The sequence below is a fragment of the Cibotium barometz genome, chromosome 59 (genome assembly GCF_041138505.1).
Source record: "Cibotium barometz isolate CiBa-2024 chromosome 59, ASM4113850v1, whole genome shotgun sequence".
NCBI lineage: Eukaryota > Viridiplantae > Streptophyta > Polypodiopsida > Cyatheales > Cibotiaceae > Cibotium > Cibotium barometz.
This window is the reverse complement of record NC_141104.1, coordinates 7,928,899-7,954,235: the sequence shown is the minus strand read 5'-3', so window position 1 is coordinate 7,954,235 and position 25,337 is coordinate 7,928,899. Positions and strand designations below refer to the sequence as shown.

Here is a 25,337-nt window from a genome sequence, read left to right as displayed (position 1 = left end):
AAGAACTTGTCAGCCAGCAGCAGTGGGAGGGCGGCTCATGCCAAGGTGGTGCAGCCTTGTTAGAAGGGAGGCCTCGGCATCATGGATCCTGTGACTGAGAGCTGTGGTTTCTTCGGAAGCTCATTGTCCGTGGTCTCCAGCTAAGAGGAGATCCATGGAAGGACACCCTCCTTGCTCACATTTCATCCTGCACCCCATCTCTCAATGGACAGTGCCCCCCGGGCATCAGGTGTATCTTCTCAGCGCCTACTCTTTTCAAGCTTTGTCCCTCCTTTGGGGACAAGTTTGCTGGCAGCCTCGTCCGTAGTTCGGTAGCCCTTTGTCCGTCCTTCCCTTCAGAAGCTGTCCTCCTGCAAGGAGCATCTTTGATAGCCACTGTTGTGGAATTCGCCTCCCCTCTGATCACTACCTTCAAGCTCGTTCACAAATTCTGTGGGACTGCCTATGCTCTGGGCTGCCCAAGGCAATGGGTACTTGGCTCCGCTACCGAGGATGGCTTGTCGGGAGTCCATGGCGGTATCTGAGCCTCACCATCAACTTTGCCACCCCACCGGATTGGCGCAACCCCTTATCCTCTCAATATGACCCTGCGTGGGTAGCTTTCTTCTCACAGTATGATGCCCCCTTGGTGGTCTTTTCCATGCAAGGGGGGATTTCCCCAGATGGCCTTTTCAATTGGCGACTTTGGTCGCCCATGCTACCTAGACACCACCGATGACGAGGACTACCCTTCCTCCCACACAGAGTGAGGATGGTAGGTCTCCACGATTGCAGATGGCATATCGATCCCTATCCTCTCAAAGTTCGACCAACCCATCATGGCGTCTGTGGCTTTGGGAGAATCACCCCTTGGTTCAACTTTGGTGGGATCCCAGCAAGTGGTCATGGCCAACCCCCACAAAAAAGCGGGTCACCCACACCTAACATGCCTTTTTCGAGTGCACCCCTAGGCACTCATAGGACGACTCTCACACCTTCCTCTCGGACTTCTAGCAGCAACTTTGGGAAAGCTCCTAGCTGCAGAAGATGACCCTCTTCTTGTGGCTCCAAGCCCACCCTGCGAGGTTCCGGTGGACTTGGAGCCCTCATCTTCCACGGCCAGGAGCTCTCCCAAAGGACGCCCTGCAAACTGCATACAATGGAGCCCCATAGGACTTGGAGACATTGCCTTTGGAAATATCCACAGGCACTACCAATTTGGTGGCGGGTATTCACTTCTGAGGCCAGTACCCTCCGTTTCACCAACACGAAGGGTAGTGGCTTGGGTGACTAAGGCAAGAGAGTGTTAGGTTTAGGGTTAGCAATGAAGCACACAAAGCACATCCGAGCTTGCATTCTCAAAAAATGTGTGGGTTGGGTGGATTGGAATTTACAATGATGCATATAGGCTTCATCAATGTGTGGGTTCTTAGAATTTTTGGTAAGATGCATTTAGACTTTCCAGCAGGTGAGTATCTGTGTGAAAACCCAGATGTACCTTTTCTACCCACCCAGTGGGGAGCCAAATAATTCATAAAAGGAGGGTCATAGAAAACCCAGTTGTACCTTTTCTACCCACCCAGTGGGGAGCCAAATAATTCATAAAAGGAGGGTCAGAGAAAACCCAGTTGTACCTTTTCTACCCACTCAGTGTGGAGAGCCAAATAATTAGTAAAAGGGTGGTTAAGAAAACCACCACGCAAGGAGAGAGAGTGAAACAACGCGATGCACACAATAATGAGACAAGGGTGCAATTACAAAAGTGAGTGACTTGATAAGTCACTTCACACACTCTAAAAGCGTGCGTTCATGCTTTTTTTTTTTTTGGGGGGGGGGAGGGGGGGGTGGGGTTGTGAAGATAAAACGTACCCCGGTGTCCCTAGTTCACATGGCCACTACTATAAATCTCACAAATCCCAGCAACTTCAAACTTTTCAGAAAGCTTCAAACATCTCCAAGGGTAGTGCCTTGGTATACGGATCTGCAATGTTGTCGTGTGTAGAGACATAAGCAAGATTGATCTCTCCTGCATGCAACCTATCTCTGAAATAATGGTAGTGCACCTCAATGTGCTTAATACGAGTTCGAAGACTTGCTGATAGTCTTCTAAGCCATACACACTCAATTGTTGCTATGAATGCTTCTTTGTACTCAACATCACAAGATAAGGTGGTCACTCTTGTGGTTGCTTAAAGCAATTACCACTAGTGGGACACTCGGGTGTCAAAACAACCAACCCAATCTGAATCGTTGAAAGTGAATATCATTCCCCCACCATAGAATAATCCAAGAGACTGGGTGCCCTGTTGTAAGTACCTGAAGACATGCTTCATGGCCTGCCAATGCTTAGATCCTAGGCTATGCATGAATCTGCACAGTTAGCACACACCATACTGAATGTCTACTCTTGTATTGCATATTTAAATCAAGCATTCAACAGCCTAGCTGTAAATCATGGCATCAAATGGTTCCCCAACATCATGAGGACTCAGCCTAGCACTTGGTTCCATAGGAGTGAAAACAAGCTTCGAGTCTTCAAGTTTAAACCTCTTTAGCAGCCCGATTGCAATATAACAATGCCATCACCATGCTAGATAAACTGTATACTCAAGTAGTAGTGCAACGGACCCAAATCTATCATCTCAAATGACAAATCTAATTCAGATTTGAATGCTGAAATACTATCATCATTAGGTCCCGTGAGTAGAATGCCATCCACAATCAAATCCTCTCCATCCTTCCGAACATAGGGGGTTCTCTCCTTTCCAAATAAGTCTGCACGGACTTTCTCATACCAAGCTCTAGGAGCTTGTTTAAGACCATATAATGCCTCCCTTAACCTGCCTACTTCATGTTCCTGACTAGGTCGCACAAAACCAATGGGTTGCAAGACATATACTTCTTCATGCAAATCAAGCGGTTTTGATATCAAACGGATGCACTTTCCATCCCGAATAAGCCACCAAAGCAATAACACACCTTATGGTAGTCATCCTAGAAGTGGGAGAAAAAGTCTCATCATAGTCAATGCCTTTCTGTTGGGCATATCCCTTTGTTAAAAGTCTGTCCTTGTACCAATCAACAGTACCATCAGACTTCCTTTTGACTTTGAAAACCCATTTCGTGCCAATAACTTTCTTGCCTATGGACAAGTCAACTAAATCCCAAGTGTCATTATGTTGTATGGAATCATATTCATGTTGCATGGCACTCATCCAATGCTGATTAACATGTGCATCTTCAAACGATACACACACCTCATCGTCGCACAATGCACTGACATGGCCATAATCGACATAATTCCCAAAAGCATGTTTTGAACCAGCTTTGGATCTACCAGAAATGGAAGTTGAAAGGCAGCTGTCTTGCAATGTTTGTAATAGCCATCTAGGCACAGTTTGTGTCTCCTGTATTGCTATCCTTTTTCATGTCTGACTGCATCAGTACGTAGGGTCTGAATTTTTCAGATTGGTCTCATTCTCAGCAATAGACACAAAATGTTGAAAGCATATGAACATTTCTTTTAGTGGATGAACCCAAGAAAATCTAGAAAAGTCATCAATGAATGTGACAAAGTAGCCCCAAGATGTACTATTACTTCAAGCTAAGACAAAAATAGAAGGGTTTGCCTTTTCCAAGAACATGCTGAGCTGCAGCCACAGAAATCAAGCCCTGATTTGCCTCATCTGTTGTTACAGGGAGATCTAGAGCCAAAGTTGACAATCCAAGTGATGTCGCCAATGCTAATGGAATAGGGATCCACAAAAGCCCACCCAGAATGTATGCTTTAAATGCAGCTTTTGGTTTAGCTGCAATGGCAGTCTGTAAACACATCCAAAACAACCAGATTAGCTCTTCAGCTGTGCAAAGAATTGTGGGAAAATTTGCTACAGTAAAGTGTATAAGCAATAAGCATCTACACAAATTATCAAAGCTAAAACAAGCTCAAGTCTGAGGTCTTTACAAAGGATGACCTGATCTAGAAAGAGAGGGTATAAACATCTCAGACCACAACAATCACTTGAAATTGACAAGGTATATCTGAAATTGCACACCACAGACCTGCCAATAAGCTTGGTCAGACCAGACGGTTCCAAAGGAACCAATCAAATTCAGGATGCCGAACTCTAGACCACCTCTGCTATACATGGTCATATAGCTTCCATCTTTATTGCCTGTTAGAGAAATAGGACAGAGAATAAAACCTAGAGCTTGTAAACTCTACAGCATCACAACATGTCATGAAAGATATCAACATGACTAACAACCATTCACCAGACACAGGTACCACACTAGCATAGGTCCCAAGATTCCTCCAAACCCTTTGGATGCTCCCCACAGGATATAGGTCTGATGCATACACCTGCCCAGGTAGCACCCTTTAGACAAATCACAGCCTGCATGTACATGTGAAGACTACCACACAGTGCCCCTGCTGGCAAAAGAATGCCAGCTGGCATACCAGAGCATTATATTTTTGTACCTTGAAAACGAATAGGTTTAGAGTGACGAAAATGACGACAGTGTGCAAGTACGAAGATGTAAACGTAGCCTTAAGACCTCCCAGGACAGTGTAAGTCACCACACTCATGGGAACCAGCATAAGAGCCGCATACATATTCATTCCTGCACTCAAGTAGAAAGCACGTGGCTTTTTGATTTGTGATCATGCCCCAGCTATGTCAACAATAAGGGAGTACTACGGGACGACCCATGCAAAGAGCTACTTACCAGTAGAAGCAACAAGAACGTTTCCAGCTCCTAGGAATAAAGTGACACATGTGAGAATGTTGTTCACATAGCAAAGGTATAAAAAGACCTAGAATACAGAAAACAGTTATGGTGTTAGAGACTTGTGTCCTTAACCTGAAGACTTAGGAAAAGGCATTTTGGTGGATACAAGCTTGAGACAAATGTAATCCCTATGTTTGTCAAAAAATCCACCTTGACCCCTTTCTTCTAAACTTATTGATGTAAAAGCTTGAAAAATGGGAGACTGTCTAGTCAATAGTGCATTTGCATTAAGCATGTTTTCTTGAAAATGACATGCATATGTGAACCTGTTTCCTAGTGTGGACATTGCCCGGATTTCAATGAGTCCACTGGGCGGTTTTACTAGCACAGTTCAGGAAATGAGAGTTTGACTGGAAAAAGAGCAACTGAAGCTTAGAGCTCCCCATTCCTGACCTACAAGCGCACACCACCACCCGCCCCCTCGGCCACTGCCTGCAGCCCTGCGTGCCCTACCCCTTTGGCTTCTGTGTGCCAGCCTAGCACTCTCCTTCTGCTCGCCCCCCTGCTGTTGCCAGCCCTCGCCCTCCTCGTAGCACTATGTCCCCTAGTGGCGGCCCCCACCTTCCCCTCTCCTCAGCTCTTGTTTCTGCTCCACCCTCACTCCCCTTTCCCTGCCTCTGTTTTGACCGCATCTTCCGTCCTTTCCCCGTCACCCCCACCTTAGTCTTCTGCCTGCGTTCCCAGCCATCACCGCCTCCATCTGCATTCCCAGTCACCTGCGCTCCTTGCTGCCTTGTCTCCCACCTCCCAGCCGCTGCTGTTTCGGCTGCCCTTCCTTCGCTCCTCTCTCTCTGCTCCACCCTCGCCCTCCTCCCGCTTTCTTTCTTTTTTACGGTTCCAATCTCCTCCCTTCTGCCTCCCCCTTTCCACTGTCACGGCCAATATGTTCACTTGTGCTTTATCGGCAGAAGCTGGCTCCCTTTGGCATTCCCCCTTCAGAGGACTCCATGGCAGCCGTCCACTTTCCCCGACAAAGGCCGCCAGATGGTCCAGCTGCACTAGTCCAATGAGGATGTCCTGGCTGCAAACAGTCACACTGTGGGCGCCCGTGGTGGCTATAGCAGACTGAAGTGGTAGCCTCCAAGAAAGCCATTGAAGATGCTAGAAGCTGGAGGTCCACATCGCAGAACCTCCAAAAGAGGAAGGCTCACGCCTCGTTAAAGGCACCGTGCACGCTGATTGGCATCTTCCTCATCAACCGCCTATTGGCATCTTCCCCACCGACGCACCTTTGGACCAAGGATAAAGGATTCTTTTTTTTTTTTTTACAAGACTTCTATTAAGCATGAAAAAATTTTACAAAATGGAGATTTCACACCAAGCAAGGTGGAGATCTCAACCAATTAGAAGCCATGTTCTGCCAATAGGGTCCCGAATGAGAGGATGTGAAAAAGATACCAATGTCCCACTCTCTCATAAACTGGGCGCGCTTCCTCTCCGCAGCCCTCGAAGATCCCTGGATTCTGGCCCAGGTAGCCACAATGGTGTGAATAATATCACTCCAAATCCTACAGACACTGAGAAACAAGAACAGGGGTACCCTCAATGGCCTCAGTGCATCTAGCCTTCCAGATATTCCAGGCTGAGATGCTAGCAATAATCTCCCAAGAGCTGTCTAACCTCTATGCCGGAGGGACAAAGAGTGAAAGTGGCAAATCCTGAAGACAACATTGCCGAGTAACTCCTTGCCTAACCATAATGGCCAAGCTCCTGTCAGTCCCCTCGAATCTCAGCTAAGGCCCAGACTATGTCAACCAAATGATAAAGCAAAAAGAAATGATAGCACCCCTCTTAATCCTACCAAAGAGGTGTGCAATCGCAAACCAAACCCTCTGTGCTTCCCTGCATTCCCATAAACAATAGTAAACTGACTCCGAAACTCTTGCACATCTAGGGCATGCTGGGCAAGCACCAGTAACAGACCTCCACTAATTGGTGGCCAGACCACCATGAAGAGAAACCCAGATAAAGGAGGAAATTTGTGGCTTCCTATAAGAATGCCACAATCTCCGCCAAAATACTCTCTACTTCATGATCTGCTGCATGACAAAGTCCTTCCACGGCTCAGTGCTGCCTGGAAGAAAGCCCCTAACCACAAGCTTACAAAGCAAAGCCTTACATTGCACCTCAGGTCAATGATATTCAATCCCCCTTCCTGCTAGGCCTGATAATGGTTTCCCAAGCAACTCTGGCCCTGGTGTGTGCATTTCCATCAAGCCCTGACCAAAGAAAGTTCCGAATAAGGCGACGAAGCTGGCCAATCCAACACTCATGAAAAATCTAGCACGAACCGATAAACCAAGCCATGGCTAGCAAAACTTGGTTAACCACCAAAGCTCTAGAGGCCAAGTCAAACTTCCTCCTACTCCAGTGATAAAGTTTGCTTTTAATGCTTAAGAGCAGTGGAGCAAACTATTGTGCAAGGGAGATGTCAACGCCCACCTGACAACCAAGGTATCTCGCAGAGCATCCTCTCTCAGACTCAAAATCTGCCACACATCTAGGACAGGAACATGCTACACCGAAAACTGATCTCCATTGATTGGTGGGGAGACCACCATGTAAGAATAACCAAGAGAAATGAGAGATCTGGCTCCTTCTGTATGAGTGCCAAAGTCTATGCCAATATCTACGCTGTATCACTGGAGAACTATCATAGCTCTCCCAATGAGGTAGGAAACCTCTGACCACAAGTTTGCAAAGCAACGCCTTGCACTGAACATCCGAATCGATATAATTCAATCCCCCCTCTCGTTTGGGCTGAATAAATGTGAGCCAAGCTACCCTGGCACGAGTGTCTGAGGTGCCATCGAAACCCAACCAGAGAAAATTGCGGATCAATCTCCGCAATTGGCCAATGCACACACGAGAGAAGCACCAACAAGAGGCAATAAACCAAGCTGAGGCAAGCAAAACGTGAGTAGCCACCAAACCTCTGGAGGCTAAATCTAATCTCCTGGAGCTCCAATGGAGGAGCTTCTTCCAGATACTCATAAGTACCAGAGCAAACTGTTGTGCAGGAGAAATATCAATCCCAACTTGGCATCCTAAATATCTAGCAGTGCATCCTCTGCTGATCCAAGTAAAACCAAGCTCTGCACCCGAATCAACTCTCAGTGAATCACTAACCCAAAAAACCAACAGATTTGTGCCAATTAATGAGTGCCCCTGTTGCCAAACAGAACTCCTCTAGTGCTACCCAGAAGGAACATAAGCATATATGTGAAGCCTCCAAAAACAGGGGTGTGTCATCAGCTAACTCAAAGTCAACCAACTCCTCTTGACTACGAAGAGGCAACCTCAATCCTGAAATACCAGCAGTGGAGGGGAGAAAATGCTCATGGCCTCTGCAACTATGATATATAGTAAAGGGGCTAATGGGCAGCCCTGTCGTACTGAGCGAGAAATCTGAAACCGCTCTCCTCTATCACCACAAGAACTCTACTGTGGGCATCACGATACATGCATGGAGCTCCCTTGATCCATCTCTGAGAGAAGCCCATATGACTAAGAGTACCCTCAAGGAAGTCCCAATCCACTCTATCATAGGCCTTCTCAAAATCCAAGAGCAGAATGGTTAAGGGCTGATTGCTGGCTTTAGCCCATTCGACGGCCTCCCAAAACGAGAAAATGTTATCAAAGATGCTCCTTCCGTGTAAGAATCCATTTTGGGTATCATGAATAACATCCTGCAAAATTGGCTGCAACCTGATGCTCACTGCCTTAGCAAGAATCTTATAGGCAGTCCCAAGTAAGGTGATAGATCTCCACTGGCCAATCAATGTCTTATCCCCGCTCTTAGGAATAAGATAAATAAGCCCCTCAATGAGAGAAGAAGGCATAGAACCTGTGTCCCACATCTCCTGCAAACGATGTGATCTCAGCCCCAATCTCATCCCAAAAAGTAATGAAAAAAACAAGGGGGAGGCCATCCTCCCCTAGACACTTACCATGAGGTAAGGCATGAAGAGCATGACTGAACTCCTGCATAGAAAAAGGGGCATCTAGAGCGGCCAACATCTCCTCAGTAATCAAATGTGGCAATGCATTCCAAACCTTCCTCTGTGCCATGTGTCTTAGATCAGAATGCGGCTCAGCACTAAGAAGCTGGCAATAGAAATCGGTGGCTATCTAACCATAAGAGGATCTGAGTGAAGAGTGCCATGTGAATCCTGCAACTGCCTGACACTATCTCTGGCATGAGATGGGCCGTGAGAAGCAAAGAAATGTTTGTTACATCTGCCACCCATCTGTGTCCGAAAGGATTCCTGGGCATGGAAACGGTACTCCCCGCACTGCTCAAGAGAGTGATGAAGTTAGGCTCTAACAGTACATAAAGAATCTGCAACCCATTGAGAATGGTGCTCTTTTTGCAAGGCAGCCAATCTACATCTAATAGCCCTTTCTAAGTCCAAGGCCTCTTGCCTCTTAGACAAGGCACATGTGTGATAAAAGTCACTAATATCACACTGAGCAGTGGCCACGCTTTAAGAGGCCTGTAAGAAGTCATGAGATCTCCAAACATCAAGCATACGACGCGATAGCTCTGCATCTAAGAACAAATGATCAGGGATGCGTACATGGGGTGCTGATCCATGGCAATTCGGATCTCTAATACATAAAACCACTGGGCAATGATCCGATTTGGAGGTGCCTGTAGCAAAAAAAGTATGTCCACCTCTGTCAAGCACCCAATCATCCACATAAAATCTGTCCAACCGTGCATAGATACATCCTACATCTCTTCTCCTGTTAGACCATGAATAAAGAAGAGTGGATGGACTCCTCAGAATGTCATCCTCATGCCAACAATCTCTACCATGAATGGAGAGTATAAATCTCTCCCATAACAACAGTGTGTTATTACAAGGTTTCACAATTTACGATCAATAAACATATAGATGGATATATAAACACATATATATACCACCAATAATCCAATGGTCGGCAAGAGGCATCAATGTAGTGAGAGATTTCCAAAAGGCAATCCTCTCACCTCTATGGTTAGGAGCATAGAGGTTGAGAATACCAATGCGTGTAGTACCCTGCATACGAAGGATCCACTGCGCTCTCACAAGCAAAATGACACCATGTCCAATGATGCAAGGCAGGATCAAAGCTGAAACAGAGATACAAACACCACCCTTGGTACCAACAGCCGGTGACCAAAAGGTGTGTCCCAAGAGAAGCTTGCCTCATCTCCCACACTAACTAGCATCCAGTTTTATGCTCTTGCAAGAGCAATATATCCATAGGTCCACCTGTGACTATACAATGAAGCTGGGTTTTTACAATTTGTTTCCGTCGACGCGGAAAAAAAACCCCAAGATCTTGAATGTTCCAAGAGACAATCCTCATAAAGACTCAGAGTAGGAACGACCAAATCTCGTGGTTGACGAAGGACCCCCTTTAGAGGCGGAAGTACGTCTCGCATAGGTAAGGGAGGGAAAATCTGACGATGTAAACCTTACATCTCTCTCCCACTCCGGGGAAAAGCCAAGGCTAGTCCTCAGAACAAGAGAGGTACCATGACAATGCGAATGTGCAACATGGTACAATCATCCTATAACTGTAATGCAACATCCTCCTATGAGGGATCGAGATCATGTGCCTGCAAGGCCTCATCCTCCAAAAAAGGATCAACATCCTGTGAGGCAAGAGCTGCATAAGGGTTAGGGTGCTCCACAGGGGGTGTGGGTGAAGGGGCAGGTACGGGGGTCCGAGGGTGCCTGCCATCCCTAACCACAACCCAACGTTGTGTGGTCTGCTATGGCAAAGGAGCAGCTAGAGTCTCGGCATCTGCAGAAGGCCTTTGATGGGCAGGACCACGCCCCCTCCTAGCATGGCCCCTCCATCTAGGACAATCTCTAGCAATGTGACCCTGTCTCGACGACAAATCCGACACTGGTCAAGTCTGCCTGCAATCTCCATCCTCTGGCGGAAATGAGATCCGTCAGGTCTCTGAAGCATAACATGATCATCAATAATCGATGGATCAGGAACAAGCACAAGGACCCGGGGTACACCATCAAGAGTGGTGGTAACGGCCGCGGAAGCTGAGGCGAGGAGCTCGGGAGGATTGGTACCTCTAGAACCTGGCCAAAGGATGCTCCTATGGAAGCTAAAAGCTTCCAATAGGACCGAGGAAGAGCAGGGAACTGTAGTGAGACCGGGGTAAGGCGCTGATCCTCCACCACTGGATCAAAGCCCACCTGGTACTGAAAGAAGAAAATCTTCCTAGGACCAAGAGGAAAGGGGCTGCTAGCCAAAGCCTGAGAAGTAGCTTCTGAAGAATGAAAGTCCACCTGGAAGAAGCCTCGACCAAGTAAACGAGTATCCTGAAAGTGCACAATCAACTCCGAAGGGAGAGCTGCTAGAAGCCATTCACGGGCCTGCGAACGAGAGGGGTGGGAACCATAAACTCTCGCAACAAGGGTAGTCTGGACCTCAAGGTCAATGTCGTGCTGAAGAGAGGTGAGCTCGTCTTGTGAAAATTGATGATTCTCCTGGCCAGTGGGGGTGATGAGAGATTGGCTACGGCAGAAAAAGCCATAACACCAATCAAGAAAAGTGGGCGGCCGACTTGAATCCAGATAAAATAGCTGCTGGGAAAATGGGAGCAAAGGAAGGGGGGCAAAGGCGGGAGCAGCTGGGTAAGCAAGCGCAAAGGGGCACGCGGGGACGGCAGAGGGGCAAGCGGGGACTGAAGAAGGCAGGGGGCGGGCAGCAAAGGGGGAGGCGGGGCAGCAACAGGGGCTGGCGGGGCAGCAAAAGGGCAGGCGAAGGTAGGCAGGGGGTAGCAGAGGGGCTGGCGGGGGCAACTGAAGGGCAGGTGGGGACTGAAGAAAGGCTAGCGAAGGGCAGGCGGGGACTGAAGAAAGGCTAGCGAAGGGCAGGCGGGGACAAAGGAAAAGCTAGTGAAGGTTGCAGAGGGACAAGCGGGGGATTGCAGAAGGGCAGGTGAAGGGAGCAATTGGGCAGGCGAAGGCAGCAGAGGCAGGCGAGAGCAGCAAAGGAGCAGGTGGAGGCAATAGAGGGAGGACAGGCGGGGACAGCAACGCAGGTTCACGACTTCAGCACGTCACCATTCGGAATTCGTCACACTAGACCTTTCATCCTGAATAAAGGCCAAAAAGGCTCAATAAGCCGAACTCAAGTAGTCATGCAAGTGAGTTGAAGCACCTGTCTACATGTGTTACCACTTGGCGCACCTTCACCCCAAGACAGATTGCAATTATTCCCCGTCTAAACCCTCGCCCAAGACTCTTCGAGTGGACGGCAATTCCGCGAGTTCCACCTCACACAGAGATTGACATACGGATAGTCTTGTGGAACATGCAGGGTTTAGGAGGGCCTCAATGCTTTCACAAACGAGGCGTCCTTAGAGGAGAGCTTCAGAGAACCCTAGTGGGGGGACCTATTGACATTCTTTTCCTTCAGGAGCATCATCTCTCACAGGAGCTTACCCGTTGATGCGGGAAGATTCTACCAGGCAGGAGTCATACTTTTTGGTCTCCATCGTTCGACCCTTCAGGGACACAGGGAGGAGTTTGTATCTCTGTCTGTGATGAGCAGCTTCTGCCGACCGTGACAGGCTCAGGAGTCATTGTCCCAGGGCGAGCACAGTGGGTTACCATCTTTATTGGAGAGGGATAGCGTTGGCTTCCTTAATGTTTATGCCCCGAACGCTACTTCAAGTAGAGCCCTCTTTTGGAGCATAGTTCGGCACGCCCTTCCCCAGGCTGACTTTTGGTGCATGGGAGGCGACTTCAACACGATAGAGACAACAAAGCACAGACTTCGAGGAGGAATGGCCATAGTCTCAGGAGCAGAGTACTCTACCTGGAAGGAGCTGACACTGGCACTTGCGGAGAGGACCCGTGGCATCTGCAAGAGTTTGGGCGCAACCCTAGGAGCCTTAGCTTCTCGAGATCGGATAGGAGCACCGACCCCAAACTTTCTAGACTTGACACGTTCTACATTGATGAGTGGGCTTGCAACCGTCAGGGCATGTTTGGTATCTTGGCAGGCACTTCTTTTAGGATCACGCCTCAATTATTCTATCCATAGAGGACCCCTGGAGGCACGACAGGCATGTGAGCTCTAGGATTCTGGACAGCCTCATTCAAGATTCCGAGATCTACAGTAGGATTGACCAGATTTGGGTGGGACTAGACTCTACACAGGCTCTGCTGCGTGCACACCGGATGTTGGCCTATGGGAGATCAATAGTTTCTTGTAGGAGGCAGCCCATAGCATATTGGAGGGCTTTCGGGAGCGGGAACGTAGTTTGAGGAGGGGCTTAGCCTCTTTACAACGGCTTCAGGAGCGTTCCCCAGATAGCCCATGGACTGAGAATCAGCTTGTTGTCGCCCTCACGGAGATTAGATCCATTGAGGAGAGGAGGGTGGAGTACAAATACCATGCCAGAGGTTCATTCTGGACCCAGGCTGGGGATAGAGTCCACGAGATCTTTTCAAGATAGCCGGCCCCCACAGGAGGAGAGATGGTATTCACAGGCTGTGTGGCCAGGATGGAGCTATTGTTTCTGACACCCCCTCATGTGAGAGCCATCGCCACTGATTTCTTCCATTCTCTTCTCACAAGTGCCCCATTATCCCCACAAGTAATGGATGTAAGTGAGAGGGTCTGGCAACACACGAGAGAGGTGGCTCCCCCCTCTCTTCGATCCTTCTTACTGACTCCATTCACAGTAGAGGAGTTGGCGGAGGCGATGACAGCATTAACAAGGGGCAAATGCCCGCCCGGCGGGGCGCCCGGGGGGGGGGGGGGGGGGGGGGGGGGGGGGGGGGGGGTGGCGCTTCCAGTCTTTCTTTCTTCGTCACTGGGACCTCACGGAAGTCGGCCTTCATGCTGCCTTCAATGAGATTATGCTCACAGGTGCCATGCCAGAGAGGTGCTCAAAGGGCTAGATTCATTTGATTCCCAAGGAGGGTGGTGACAGATTGGAGATCCGATAGTGGAGACCCATCACTCTTCTAGGGATCGCCTATAAGATTTTGGCCAAGGCCATCAGCAGGAGATTTCAGCCCTTTCCCCCGGACTCGATTCATGACACTCAGACCGGCTTTGTTTAGGATCGGAGCATTCTGGACAACATTTTCGCCTTCAGGGAGGCAAGAGCTTCAGCCAGCATTCGGCAACAGGACCTCATAGTGCTGCTACTAGACTTTCAGAAAGCTTATGATGGGGTGGATTGGAGCTTTCTGGAGGGCACGGGCACAATGAACCGGATGGGTTTCCCCATGGAGTGGATTCGTGGAGTCTCAAGACTTTACTTAACATCACACAGCCAGGTTCTAATTCAAGGAGCCCGTGGCGACAGATTCCCCCTTTCCCGCAGGGTTCGGGCAGGGCTGTCCTTTGGCACCTTACCTCTTCCTATTTGTCACCAAGGCCATGAGTAGTTTTCTCTCAGCCCAAGAGACCGGGCTTCGGGGATTGCGTCTTCCCCTCTGCACGCAGGAGGAGTTGCTTGACTCAGAGTTCGCAAACGACACAACCGCCTTCCTTTCAGGAGATGTGGGTATCTCCAGAGATTCCCAGAGGCGATAGTGATTTTCTGGCACAACAAGAGCACAAATCAACTAGCACAAGTTGTGTGGTTTTTGGTATCTCTCCGGCACAGTAGCTCGCCCCGCTCCTCCTAGGTATTCCGAAGAAGCTGTTATACTCCAGTTCTGCGAGACTCTCCCTAGCTAGTAGAGTGGTGGTGGCGATCCAGGTACTTCTCGCCACCATGTGGTACATCACTTCGTGCTAGGCCTTCTCTTGGGCATGTCTTGGCTAGGCACAGCGATTGATCCGGAACTTCTTATGGGCCAGCAGTGATTTAGAGGCCAACCAGGGCCAAGGTGGAATGGAGAGTGATCATTCATCCCCGTTGTAGAGGGGGGCTAGGCCTCATTGACCCTGCTATTCAAAGCCGAGCCCTACTGGGCAAGCTGATTGTTAGGGTGAGCCCTGGAAGGATTTCCTATTGGCCCGGATTTCAGCCGCACCCCGAGTCTTGGGGGCCCTTGGCCGCAGAGTACCAGATGGATTTTCACAGAGATGCAGGCCCGAGATTTGAGTCTAGCTTTTGAGGAAAGATATGCAGCCAACTTACTTCGAGCTTGGGATCATCTCAAGCTGGCCCTTATACAAATCGCTCCGACAGCCTCAGAGGAGCGGCTTTGGCAGCCTTTGGTCTAGAACCCCCTGATCTATTTACCTAGTGGCCACATGTTGGGGGCCCGACCGCATGTATCATGGGGTGCCTTGAGCAATGGACCAGCCAGGTCTCTTGGAGAGACCAGGCAATCCGCTTCTCGAATCTTTTGCAGGTTCTCAAGATTACAGACGCCATCACTCTAGTCCACAGTGCATATTGAGCTGGTGACCCCACAGGAGAGCCCAGGATGTTCACATCTTTGTTTTCATTCGCATCAGCTTTGCGGCTGAGAGGAGGTGCTTCATGTACCTTCACAAAGAGGATCTTACACTAGTAAGGCTAGGTCCCAAGCCTCTGTTGAGTAAGAATTCCTAGCAGTACAGATACACATCCACCTTGGGCGCTTGCACCCACGGGTAGATAGCCATTACTCCCCCTCCAAACCATCTTCAAAAGCCTCACGAGTGAAGGAGAGGCCCTCCAGGGCCCAGAGCCTCTTCACTTAGCCATGTGGATAGCCTCGTTGAACATCCAAAGACTGGTTGGTGCCTTTGAGCGCTTGCACCCGCAGGTAGATAGCCATTACTCCCCCTTCGAAAGCCTCATGAGCCAAGGAGAGGCCCTCCAGGCCCGCAGTCTCTCCACTTAGCCATGTGGATGGCCTCATGGGACTGGTTGGTGCCTTTTGCAGAAGGCGGAAGAAGGTGGTGTGTGAGGAGCTCCAGAGGTAGGGGGGAATCTAAATGTCATGTTGTTACTACAAGATTATTATCTGACCGTGGACAGCACTAGATAGTGCGGCAAGATTCTCCCCAATTGCAGCCACACCTTTTGGTTTCCTGTTTATGGACCCCTAGGCAACTAGGACAGTGTATGCATTTCATTGCTAGCCACCTTCTCCACAGGTGATAGAATCGGGTACCATTATTCCTGGTAGAGCACAGTGGATGGTTCTATCCATGGAGGACGGTGTCAGCCTCCTCAACATTTACACCCCCAAAAGGGTGTGAGCGCACTCAGAGCCTCTGTTTCTCTAGATCAGACCAGCACCAGCAAGGGCCAAACCTGGCCTGATTGGACTGCTTCTATGTGGATGAGTGGGCATGCGACAGGGGAGGCATGGTGGGCATTCTTATGGGGATCATCCTGTGAAACCATGATCTGGTTATTCTTCACCTCATCAACTCGTGGCGGCAGGACTGCCAATAGTCAGTGAGGATTCCAGATCCTCTTGTCCGCAACACGGATGTGTGTAGCTGCATTGAGGAGATCTGGGGGTCCTCTTCACCCAGGAGTTGCTACAGCCCTAGATGGGGCACTTCAGGAGATCAGTGCATGGGTAGGCAGCTAGATTTAGACAATGTGGACAGCCCTTGAGGCTATTGAGACCCAAAGAGTAGACTACCGCTACCAACATGCGTCCCTTTGGATCCAGGTAAGAGACAAGGTTACAGGAGTGTAGTGATGGAGTTCGGTGCCTTCAAGGGCCGGAAGATACAGTGACATCCAAGCCCTCATAGGTCCGAGCCATTGCCTCTCGTTTTGACAGACAGATCCTCTGTTCTTCTTCTTCTTCTTCTCTGAGGCTACAATCCTCGACTTCGAGAAAGCCTTATCAGGCTTTCTTGGAGGGCACTATGCTGCAGATGGGATTTTCAACCTTCTCGATTCAGGGGGTCTCCGTCCTTCCTCCTCCACTCACAGCCGAGTCCTCAAACAAGGGGTGCGAAGTGATCATTTCCTGATCTCTCAATCAGTGCAGCAGGGCTGTCCCCTAGCCCCTTTTATTTTTCTTTTCATAGCAGAGGAGATGAGTTGCTTCTTTCAGGCACAGGACATAATAGAGCACATCAACCTCCCCATCCGCACCCCTGGAGGAGCTCCTAGATCCAGAGTTCGCTGATGATACAGCAGCCTATCTCTCCAGCAAGGAGGGAAACCTCCAGCGCTTTGATGCCGCCATCAAGGAGTTTTGCCTGCCTGAGGTGCCTGCATCAACTCCCACAAGTCATGTGGTTTTCGGGTCGGTACATCTCCCACCCAGACTTGAGGTGCCTTTCAGTGGATTCCCATGTGCACCACGGTTTGCTATCTCAGCTGCCATGTGGGCATCTTTTCTTCTCGATAGCAAATCACTCCCCTCCTCTTGAGCATTCGAAGGAAGCTGCTTTATTGGACCTTGGCACGACTTGCCTTGGCTGGACAAGTGGTGGTGGCCAACCAAGTCCTCCTAGCCACCATGTGGTATAGAACTTCATAGTGGGCATTTTCTCACTCCTGCATTGGATAGATCCACCAGCGGCTCATTCTGAACTTCTTGTGGGCCAGTAGTGATGGGAGGGCGATCTGCGCCAAGGTAGCGTGAGGAGTCATCATACAGCCTTCTTGCAGGGGAGGCCTTCGCATCATTCATCCTGCGACCCAGAGCTGCGCTTTGCTTGGGAAGCTCATTGCCCTGATCTCCAGCCGGAAGGAAAAGAACCATGGAAGGATTTCCTCCTAGCTCACATTTTAGCCCACACCCCATCCTAAGGTGGACGGTTGCCGCTCGGCATCAGATGGATCTTTCCTTTGGGGACAAGTTTGCCACCAGTGTCTTCCGTGCTTGGGAGGGAGGCCCTTCGTTTTTCACCCTCCTGCGAGAAGCAAAACCTTGGACAGCCGCTGTTGTGGAATGCTCTCACTTGCCTTCCCTCCTCTCACTACCTTGGAGCTCATTCACACAAAGCATGGGGCCACCTATACTCACGGCCCGCCCAGAAGCGCTTGTCAACGGTCTGCAGGGGAACACACCTGAGCCTCACCATTGACTCCGCCATCCTACCAGATTGGCACACCTCCTTAATCTCTCCACCCGTCCTTGAGTGGTTAGCTTTCTTCTCATGGCATGATGTCCCTTGCTGGTGTTTGCAAATGCAGGGGGGATTGCTAATCCTTAAACTGGTTGCCCATTACATGCTTGGCTGCACTGATTTTCTCCTCCAGTGGGCTGCGTACTAAACTGGATGAGTCTGTCATAGGACACATACCTTAGTGTTTTAAAATTCCCTTCACATGCGTGCATCTACTCTAATCCCTCTACATTCCCTAACCACACAATATGCACATGGCCTCTGTACCTTCAAAATACGTATACTCCCTATGCTAAACCTGATGCTAGCATGCCCCAGAATGACATGGGTGCAAGCACCTGGTGTCTGAAGCTGATGCATGTGACATCCCCTCACGCTTTCGATCTGCTACCCCTAGCTCTGCCAAGAATAGATCCTTTTATTAGTCAAAAAGAAAATTTTCTACACACAAAACAGACTACAGCCCTCAATAGAAAAAGCAAGACACAAAAGATCCCTTATGCGAGGTCTGGAAAAAACCAGAGAACAAGGGCTGGGATGGGGTTCCCTATCTGGCTGTCCACTCTCACAGGGAGGCTACATCAGGGGTGGATCTAGTACTACTTGAAAGCATCAATCTAGATGCAGAATCAAATCTTTGGATGTTAATAGAAATAGCTGCTTTGGAAGATCTGCTGTTTATCGTGTCACATCAAGCAGCTCCTCTGAGCCCTCAAAAATGTCCACATAGAGACCACATGAACAACAAACCCAGACAGGTTTCATGCAAGCATTTAAAATGTTGATGCACAGGCAGCACTTTACGTCAGCTTTCACAGAGACCTATTCAGAATATATCAAGCACAAGCATATTACAAAATTAGCGGCATGTCCCCATCGGCAGCGTACAAGCTCCAAGACGGTATGTGCTTTGGGTGCCCGGCGCTTTACTTCCATGGCCACTATGCCAAACAGCAGAATTTGCACTGCTGCACCATTAGTGTACCTGAAGCCAAAATCTCCCTAAATAGTTGTTTGCAGCATTTATAGATACATCAACCCAAAGTTTTGAATTCATACCAGAAGGAGCCACTCATACCATACTGGAAAGCCTCATTAGCTGACAGCAGGATGTCAGCAACCCTGCATAAATCAACATCCCTTCTGTCATTTGAATTGAATCAGAATCAGATGCTATCATTCCAATCTTATAAGGTGATTAGAGACAAGTATTGTTTGATATATAATATGCATTATATGCCCTGATGGTAGATAAATAGAGATCAAATGAAGGGTCACACATGAGGATATGAGATGTGCCAAGATGAGAACCCAAATGAAACCATTATAACATAAAGTACAGAAATAGTATTTTAGGATACTCTAAAACATTAAATCGTATTGAGGATGCAAGAGCCCAATAGGCTAGGTATACATAAGTAATATGCCATCACTTGCCACCTTCCATGTCATATAGCATAATCTTAATGTTGAGCCTTTTAAGCACACCCTTGGCCCTTCGTGCTTTGCCCAAGAAATGGTGTGTCGCTCTGTAGTTAGTGCACTTGTACCTATGTGCTAGGGTTTTCAGATATAGAAAGAAGAGTGCAACGGAATCACACACAAGAGTCCTAAACTATTTCTTTGTATTGTGTACAAGACAAGTACAAAAGATGATTGAGAATGAAGACGTCAGTTCTTAGCCCACACTGCCAAATATCTCCTTGACCAGCCTATACTCCAGAGTAGGCTCTGATTGTTGATTGAGAGGAATGCAAATGATTTTGACCAAAATCCCAAGCCCATATAATATATATATATGCATCATCATTGCTGGTCGGCCTGTTTTATTGATGTCTGCCAGCTCCAGAGGACTGCACACCTGAACTGAAGCCTGGCTGACCTGTACTATAGGTGAGTTGTGTGCCCTCTCATAGAAGGAAAAGATGTTAGTATTGGCTTTGCACAGGGAAACTATTCTCAAGCTCCACGAACACTATTACCTTACGATTTGCATTTGCGCAAGCTGGAGTTACCTCGGACCAGGCCAGCCTCCGCAATCCAGCATGGTCAGCACCCCCGGCCCCCTGGACGTCAACCATGATCCTCTCATCAGCTACAGATCCAAGACATGCTCCATTGCCATCGAGCAAGCTTTCCACGTGACATAGCTGTAGGAGACCTCTCGGCCATCCCAATCAAAAAGAAAGGGTCCCTCGTGCCATGTGTGTAAGAAAGCCTCTTACCGCCTACGCATGCGATCTGAATCTCCCTGGAGCTTCCCCCACTGGCTGCGGAGGGTGTGAATTATATCAGTACAAATAGCACTAATGGTTGGACTCAACTCAGGGGAGGGGATGCCCTCACCAACAACAGGGCTACCATATATACCATGCAGCAATACTGCTAATGATCTCCAATCTCTAATACGTGCCTGGAGACCAAGTCTCAAACGACGGGAATTGTGTCAATCCTCTAGTGCGATAGTCAGAGAGCCTACCATCCTACTGGTCACTGTCTGCTCCCCATGTGATGATACAAGAGGTGAATCTCCCAGTATTGTAGAGATGAAGAATCCTCTGGCATATTTGTTGCACTCTGGGGCAATCCCAAAGGCAGTGCCACTTCAAGTCCAGGGGGTGGTTGTACTGCACATAATGTGCCAGCCTACCACTGATAGCCAACCAAGTGCCAACAGCAAGGTTGCACTGGGCTAACTGCCAGAGGAAGGCAAGAACCCATAGGAGCAGCCCACATAGGGAGTTATTAATTTTTTTTCAGCAGTTGGTTTATCGTGCTCTGGGCACAAACCCGTAAGAGCGGCCCACTAGACATCTAGTGGATGCAATTGCGCTCCCCAACACCACTGTGGATTCAGAAGTGCAACACACTTCGGATGATCATTCTACAATGAAGAGACCACCCCAAGTTTGTCAAGTGGAGATTCCACTTTCTGCTGCAACTTGCAAGTACTTCTACAACGAGTACTTCTACTGCCGATCCTCTCATGGAAATCCTCCAATCTCTTCAACAACAAAAGTCCACCATTCAAGCTCTTCTGCAACAATTGTTGCTATCCCATGGAGAGTCAGAAGAGGATAAGCACCAGAGAGCATTGGAAATAGGAGACCGTCATCTTCAACATGAAGAAAAGCGTTTACTCCGTGAATGCGAAGAACGATGCCAAGAATGTGAAGAACAGCGTGTTCGTGGACCAAAAAGCGCTTGAAGAAGAGCGTCTCCTTTCATGGGAGGCTCGTCAACAAGCCACCGAGGACCATCGTCATCAAGAGATCATAGCCATCCTTCAAAAAGTTCAACCGCAATCAACATCATCATCCAGTTCAGTAAGTATGATGGTAAGATGGATGCCAATGTTTCATATTCTTGGCCACATTAGTTTGTCCAGTGGAGATTCCATTTTCTGCTGCAGGTACTTCTACACCGAGTACTTCTACTAATGATCCTCTAATGGAAATCCTGCAATCTCTTCAACAACAAAACTCCACCACTCAAGCTCTTCTGCAACAATTGTTGCTATCCCATGGAGAGTCGGAAGAAGATAAGCACCAGAGAGCATTGGAAATAGAAGACCGTCATCTTCAACATGAAGAAATGCGTTTACTACATGAACGCGAATAACAATGCCAAGAATGAGAAGAAAAGCAAGCATATGAAGAACAGTGTGTTCGTGACCAAAAAGCGCTTGAAGAAGAGTGTCTCCATTCATGGGAGGCTCGTCAACAAGCCGCCGAGGACCATTGTCAACAAGAGATCATAGCCATCCTTCAAAAAGTTCAACCGCAATCAACATCAGCATCATCTATAACTATTCTTCCCGAGATGATCCAGTTCAATAAGTTTGATGGTAAGATGGATGCCAATGCTTCATATTCTTGGTCACATTAGTTCACTTCATATTTCATAGTTGTATGTCGGTCAGATCAGGATAAAGTCAAGCTCGCTGCCATGCATCTCTGGAGATGCTACTCTGTGGTGGCATAATTCGACCAGTTTACTGGGTGGCATTTGCAAGCATCAGCATTTTTCAGCCCTCTGTGAGAAGAGGAAAATGCAGGTCATCTTCAAGTCAAGAAAAAGGGGTGATTCTTTATGGGAAACCCTAATTTCAGGTCAGTCACAAGTCAGGGCAGAGTCAGCCCATTCTTTATACCCATTCTGTTGCAGCAATACAAGCAAATACTCTCTTTGGGGGGGAAGGGGGGGGGTGATGGGGGTACTATGTATGCTCTATCCTTTTGGTCTCATTGGCCTTTTGAAGACATTAATACAACTTTCTTTCTTCTTTCTCTCTCTCTCGGAGCTGATGCTGCTCTCATGTTTCGATATTCTTAGTATTCCATGATGAGTTTCCATGGACAGTTTTGTATCACCCTAGTGAGATAGCTATGTTTATGTTTATGTTTTCTTTCTGTTTTATTTTCCATTCCACAATGAGATATGCCATGGACATTATTGTATCACTTTGGTCTCATAGGCCCATTGGGTCTTTAGTAGACGCTTAATATATCTGTCTTTCTTTCTTTGGGGCCAGATTTATCCAATGAGGATTGGCAGCGAGTTGAGAGGCCCCAGGTCATGATGTTCTCCCGTATGATCAGCAGCAAACCATCAGTCCCACACCAGATTATCCAAGTGGTAGTGGATGCACTCTTCCAGCCAGTCACATACCTCCATCATTAGTTTCCACTTGGTTCTCAGTATATGGGCTCCGCATGGACCACCTACCACCCCTTCAGTACAGTTTGGACTCCCCTTTTCTCCAGCTCTCTCACGATGATATCAACCAGTTTATCTAGTTAGATCTTTTCAGCCTCTACACCCATTGCACATGGATCACACCTCCGAAGCAAATGCAGTCATATTGAAGAACAAAGCGCGGGCATCTAAGATGCATGTTTGTTAGCAAAAAGTGAAGGCCCTTGTGTAAGAATGCAATCTTCATCAAAATGAACTTTCAAATGCACGAGCAAGCATGCATAAAACCTCCTAAAAACATTCACAAACGGCAGTACATAGCTGCTAGAAATGTGAATATATACATATCCATGCCTTTATATAATGTACTCTTCAATGTACTGTTAACAAAATATAAACCTTTGCTACACATAGAAAAGAAAAATGATGAGAACAAAGCTTCCATACACTTCAATGACAATGCAAAATACGAACCTAGAATAGCTTACAAAGAAGTAGGTAATAAAGAACCCATAAACTCACACAAAAACCCTAGTAGAGGCTATCCTACACAGATCACTTCATCATGCTCACTGAGGATGGATTCATCCAACAGCCGAGGTACCTGAGTGCTCACATGTCTCATGCCATGCGGATTGCTATTGGCCAGATATGGGTTTCATCCCACAGCTCCAGAGTGGAGACAGGTAGAGCTGAGCGCATCTTCAAAGCCACGAAGCTCATATGGAGACCTAGAGAGGACAAAATCTGTCGATTATGCCACACAGAGGTCGAGACGGCGGAGGAGCATTACATATGCAGCTGCCCACTATATTATGAGATCTGAGGGAGGTTTCAGTGTCTATTTCGTGAGGGATTTGGTCCACTCTCCTGGATCATTGACTTCCTAGACCAGCGCTGCCTAGGCCTCTTCCATCTTGAGCTCCGCAGAAATAGGGACACTTTCTTGAGAGAGCTTCGGCCCCAACCACCCCACCCCCTACCTCGCCAACCAACCATCACCAATTTCTTCCGGACCCAAGAGATGGAGGACACCGATACAATGGATTTTGTGGACCCACCTTGAGCTGCTCCAGACCTACCTCGCCCGAGAGGAATTACCTCGGACCAGGCCTCCGCACTCCAGCGTGCCCGACCCAAGTTACTCTCCCAAAAACAATGCCTGAGACCATCTAGTACTACCTCTTTCATTGTCAGTTGTGAACACCTCCAAGCCATTGCTGCTGCCAAGACCTTGTACTAGGATATATAAGCCACATCAGGAAACTCCTAGAAGAACTATCATCATGGCTTGAGCTCAAACACACATACCACTCATGCAAGCACATGATGCTATAAGGATACAAAATGTAATGATGCAAAACCAGTACACACCCAACTTACAAAGGAAACATGCCATAACACCTACTCTAGATACAAGCCAACTGTCATTGCTTGGAACAAAAACACCAGAATACTACACATATATACATGTTTTTTGGTTTGTTTTCTTAGCCTCACATGCTTTGCCCTCCCCCCAAACTGCTAGAGCATTCATTCTCAACAGCAGAGAATAAAACACATATGCCAAAATTCTCTTCTTCTTCTTGTGTAAGGTCTTCATCTGCAGGCTGTGCCCAATACATTTCATCTTTCATTATGGTCATGAGACGGGCTATGTGCTTCTTCAATCTAAAACCATTCACTCTCTTCGATCCGCAAGCTAATAGGTTCCATTTTTTAATCTCTCTATCACATAAAATGGTCCTTCCTACTTAATCTGAAACTTTGTTTGAAAAGTGTTATCGAGCCTGTTGTTGTATCTGAGAACAAGATCACCTCTCCCAATACCCTTGTCTTTGACTTCCTTAATGAACCTCTCCTGGCTCTTTAGCAAAACTTGAGCATAATGATCAAAGGCTCGCATGCTGTCAAGTTGTAATTCCTGCAAATACAAAAGTCTTTGTTGTAAAGCATTAGCACATATTTCTTTATGCTTCATTAGTACCTTCACAGCTAGTATCTCCACTTCAATAGGTAGCAAGGCTTCCTTCCCAAACACCAAATGGAAAGGAGAGAATTTATTTCCCTCTTTAATAGCAACCCTAAAGGCCCATAAGGCACCATGCAACTCTAAATCCCAAATTTTTCCATATCCTTCCATGATCTTGGTCAACATCTTAATAAGCTCACCACTGAATCTTTCATTCATTCCATTACACTGAGGATAATAGGGGGTAGTGTAGTTATGTTGAATTTTCAGCTTAGCACACAAATGGGTTATGTGATCTCCTCTGAACCCTCGTCCATTATCTGACAAAAGCTCCGAAGGTACACCAAACTTACAACAAATGTCTTCATACACAAACTTACCACACTTTCCTCTGGATGTCATGGGGAAAGGCCCCACTCCATCAATACCCCACCTTTCAAAAGCATCATAAGACAAAAATGTAAGTCTAAGCTTATATTTCAACAGTCTCTTGCCTAACTATTAACATTGTATGCAAGATCTACACCAATGTGCTACATCTTTCTGAATGCTAGGCCAAACATAGCCTTCCAAAAACACTTTATGCAGGGTTATTTTCATAGCATAATGACCACCACATGCTCCTTCATGGTGGCTTCAAGGACCTTGTAAATTTCCTCTCTCCATGGTACCCTTCTAAGTACCAAATTTGCACCTTTCATGTATAAGACATCATCTATCAGCATGAAGTTAGTTGCTTTCTTGGCAAAAGTATATAATTCCCATATCAAGTGTAAGGAGCAAACCCTTTTCCAAAGTTGCATATTCATCTTCATTATAGCTTGTTACCTGCAACTTCACAGTTAATTGTTTCACTTTGTTCCCTCCA

General features: G+C 47.7%; 1 protein-coding gene across 7 annotated transcripts in view; it reads right to left on the bottom strand.

Annotated features, from left to right (window-relative positions):
* LOC147605445 (urea-proton symporter DUR3-like) overlaps positions 1-25,337 on the bottom strand; it is a 120,895-nt gene that overhangs the window by 44,777 nt on the left and 50,781 nt on the right. For 5 of the 7 annotated variants that reach the window (XM_086793601.1, XM_086793600.1, XM_086793606.1 and 2 more), the window contains 7 exons: positions 18,859-18,921; positions 18,655-18,784; positions 4,711-4,798; positions 4,463-4,605; positions 4,255-4,342; positions 4,042-4,154; positions 3,609-3,801 (listed from right to left, as the gene is read on the bottom strand). In XM_086793601.1, coding sequence (XP_086649727.1) covers positions 3,609-3,801; positions 4,042-4,154; positions 4,255-4,342; positions 4,463-4,605; positions 4,711-4,798; positions 18,655-18,784; positions 18,859-18,921 — 818 coding nt within the window. The remainder of the gene's footprint in view (positions 1-3,608; positions 3,802-4,041; positions 4,155-4,254; positions 4,343-4,462; positions 4,606-4,710; positions 4,799-18,654; positions 18,785-18,858; positions 18,922-25,337) is intronic. The other 2 variants (XM_086793603.1, XM_086793604.1) reach the window with 1 other exon arrangement.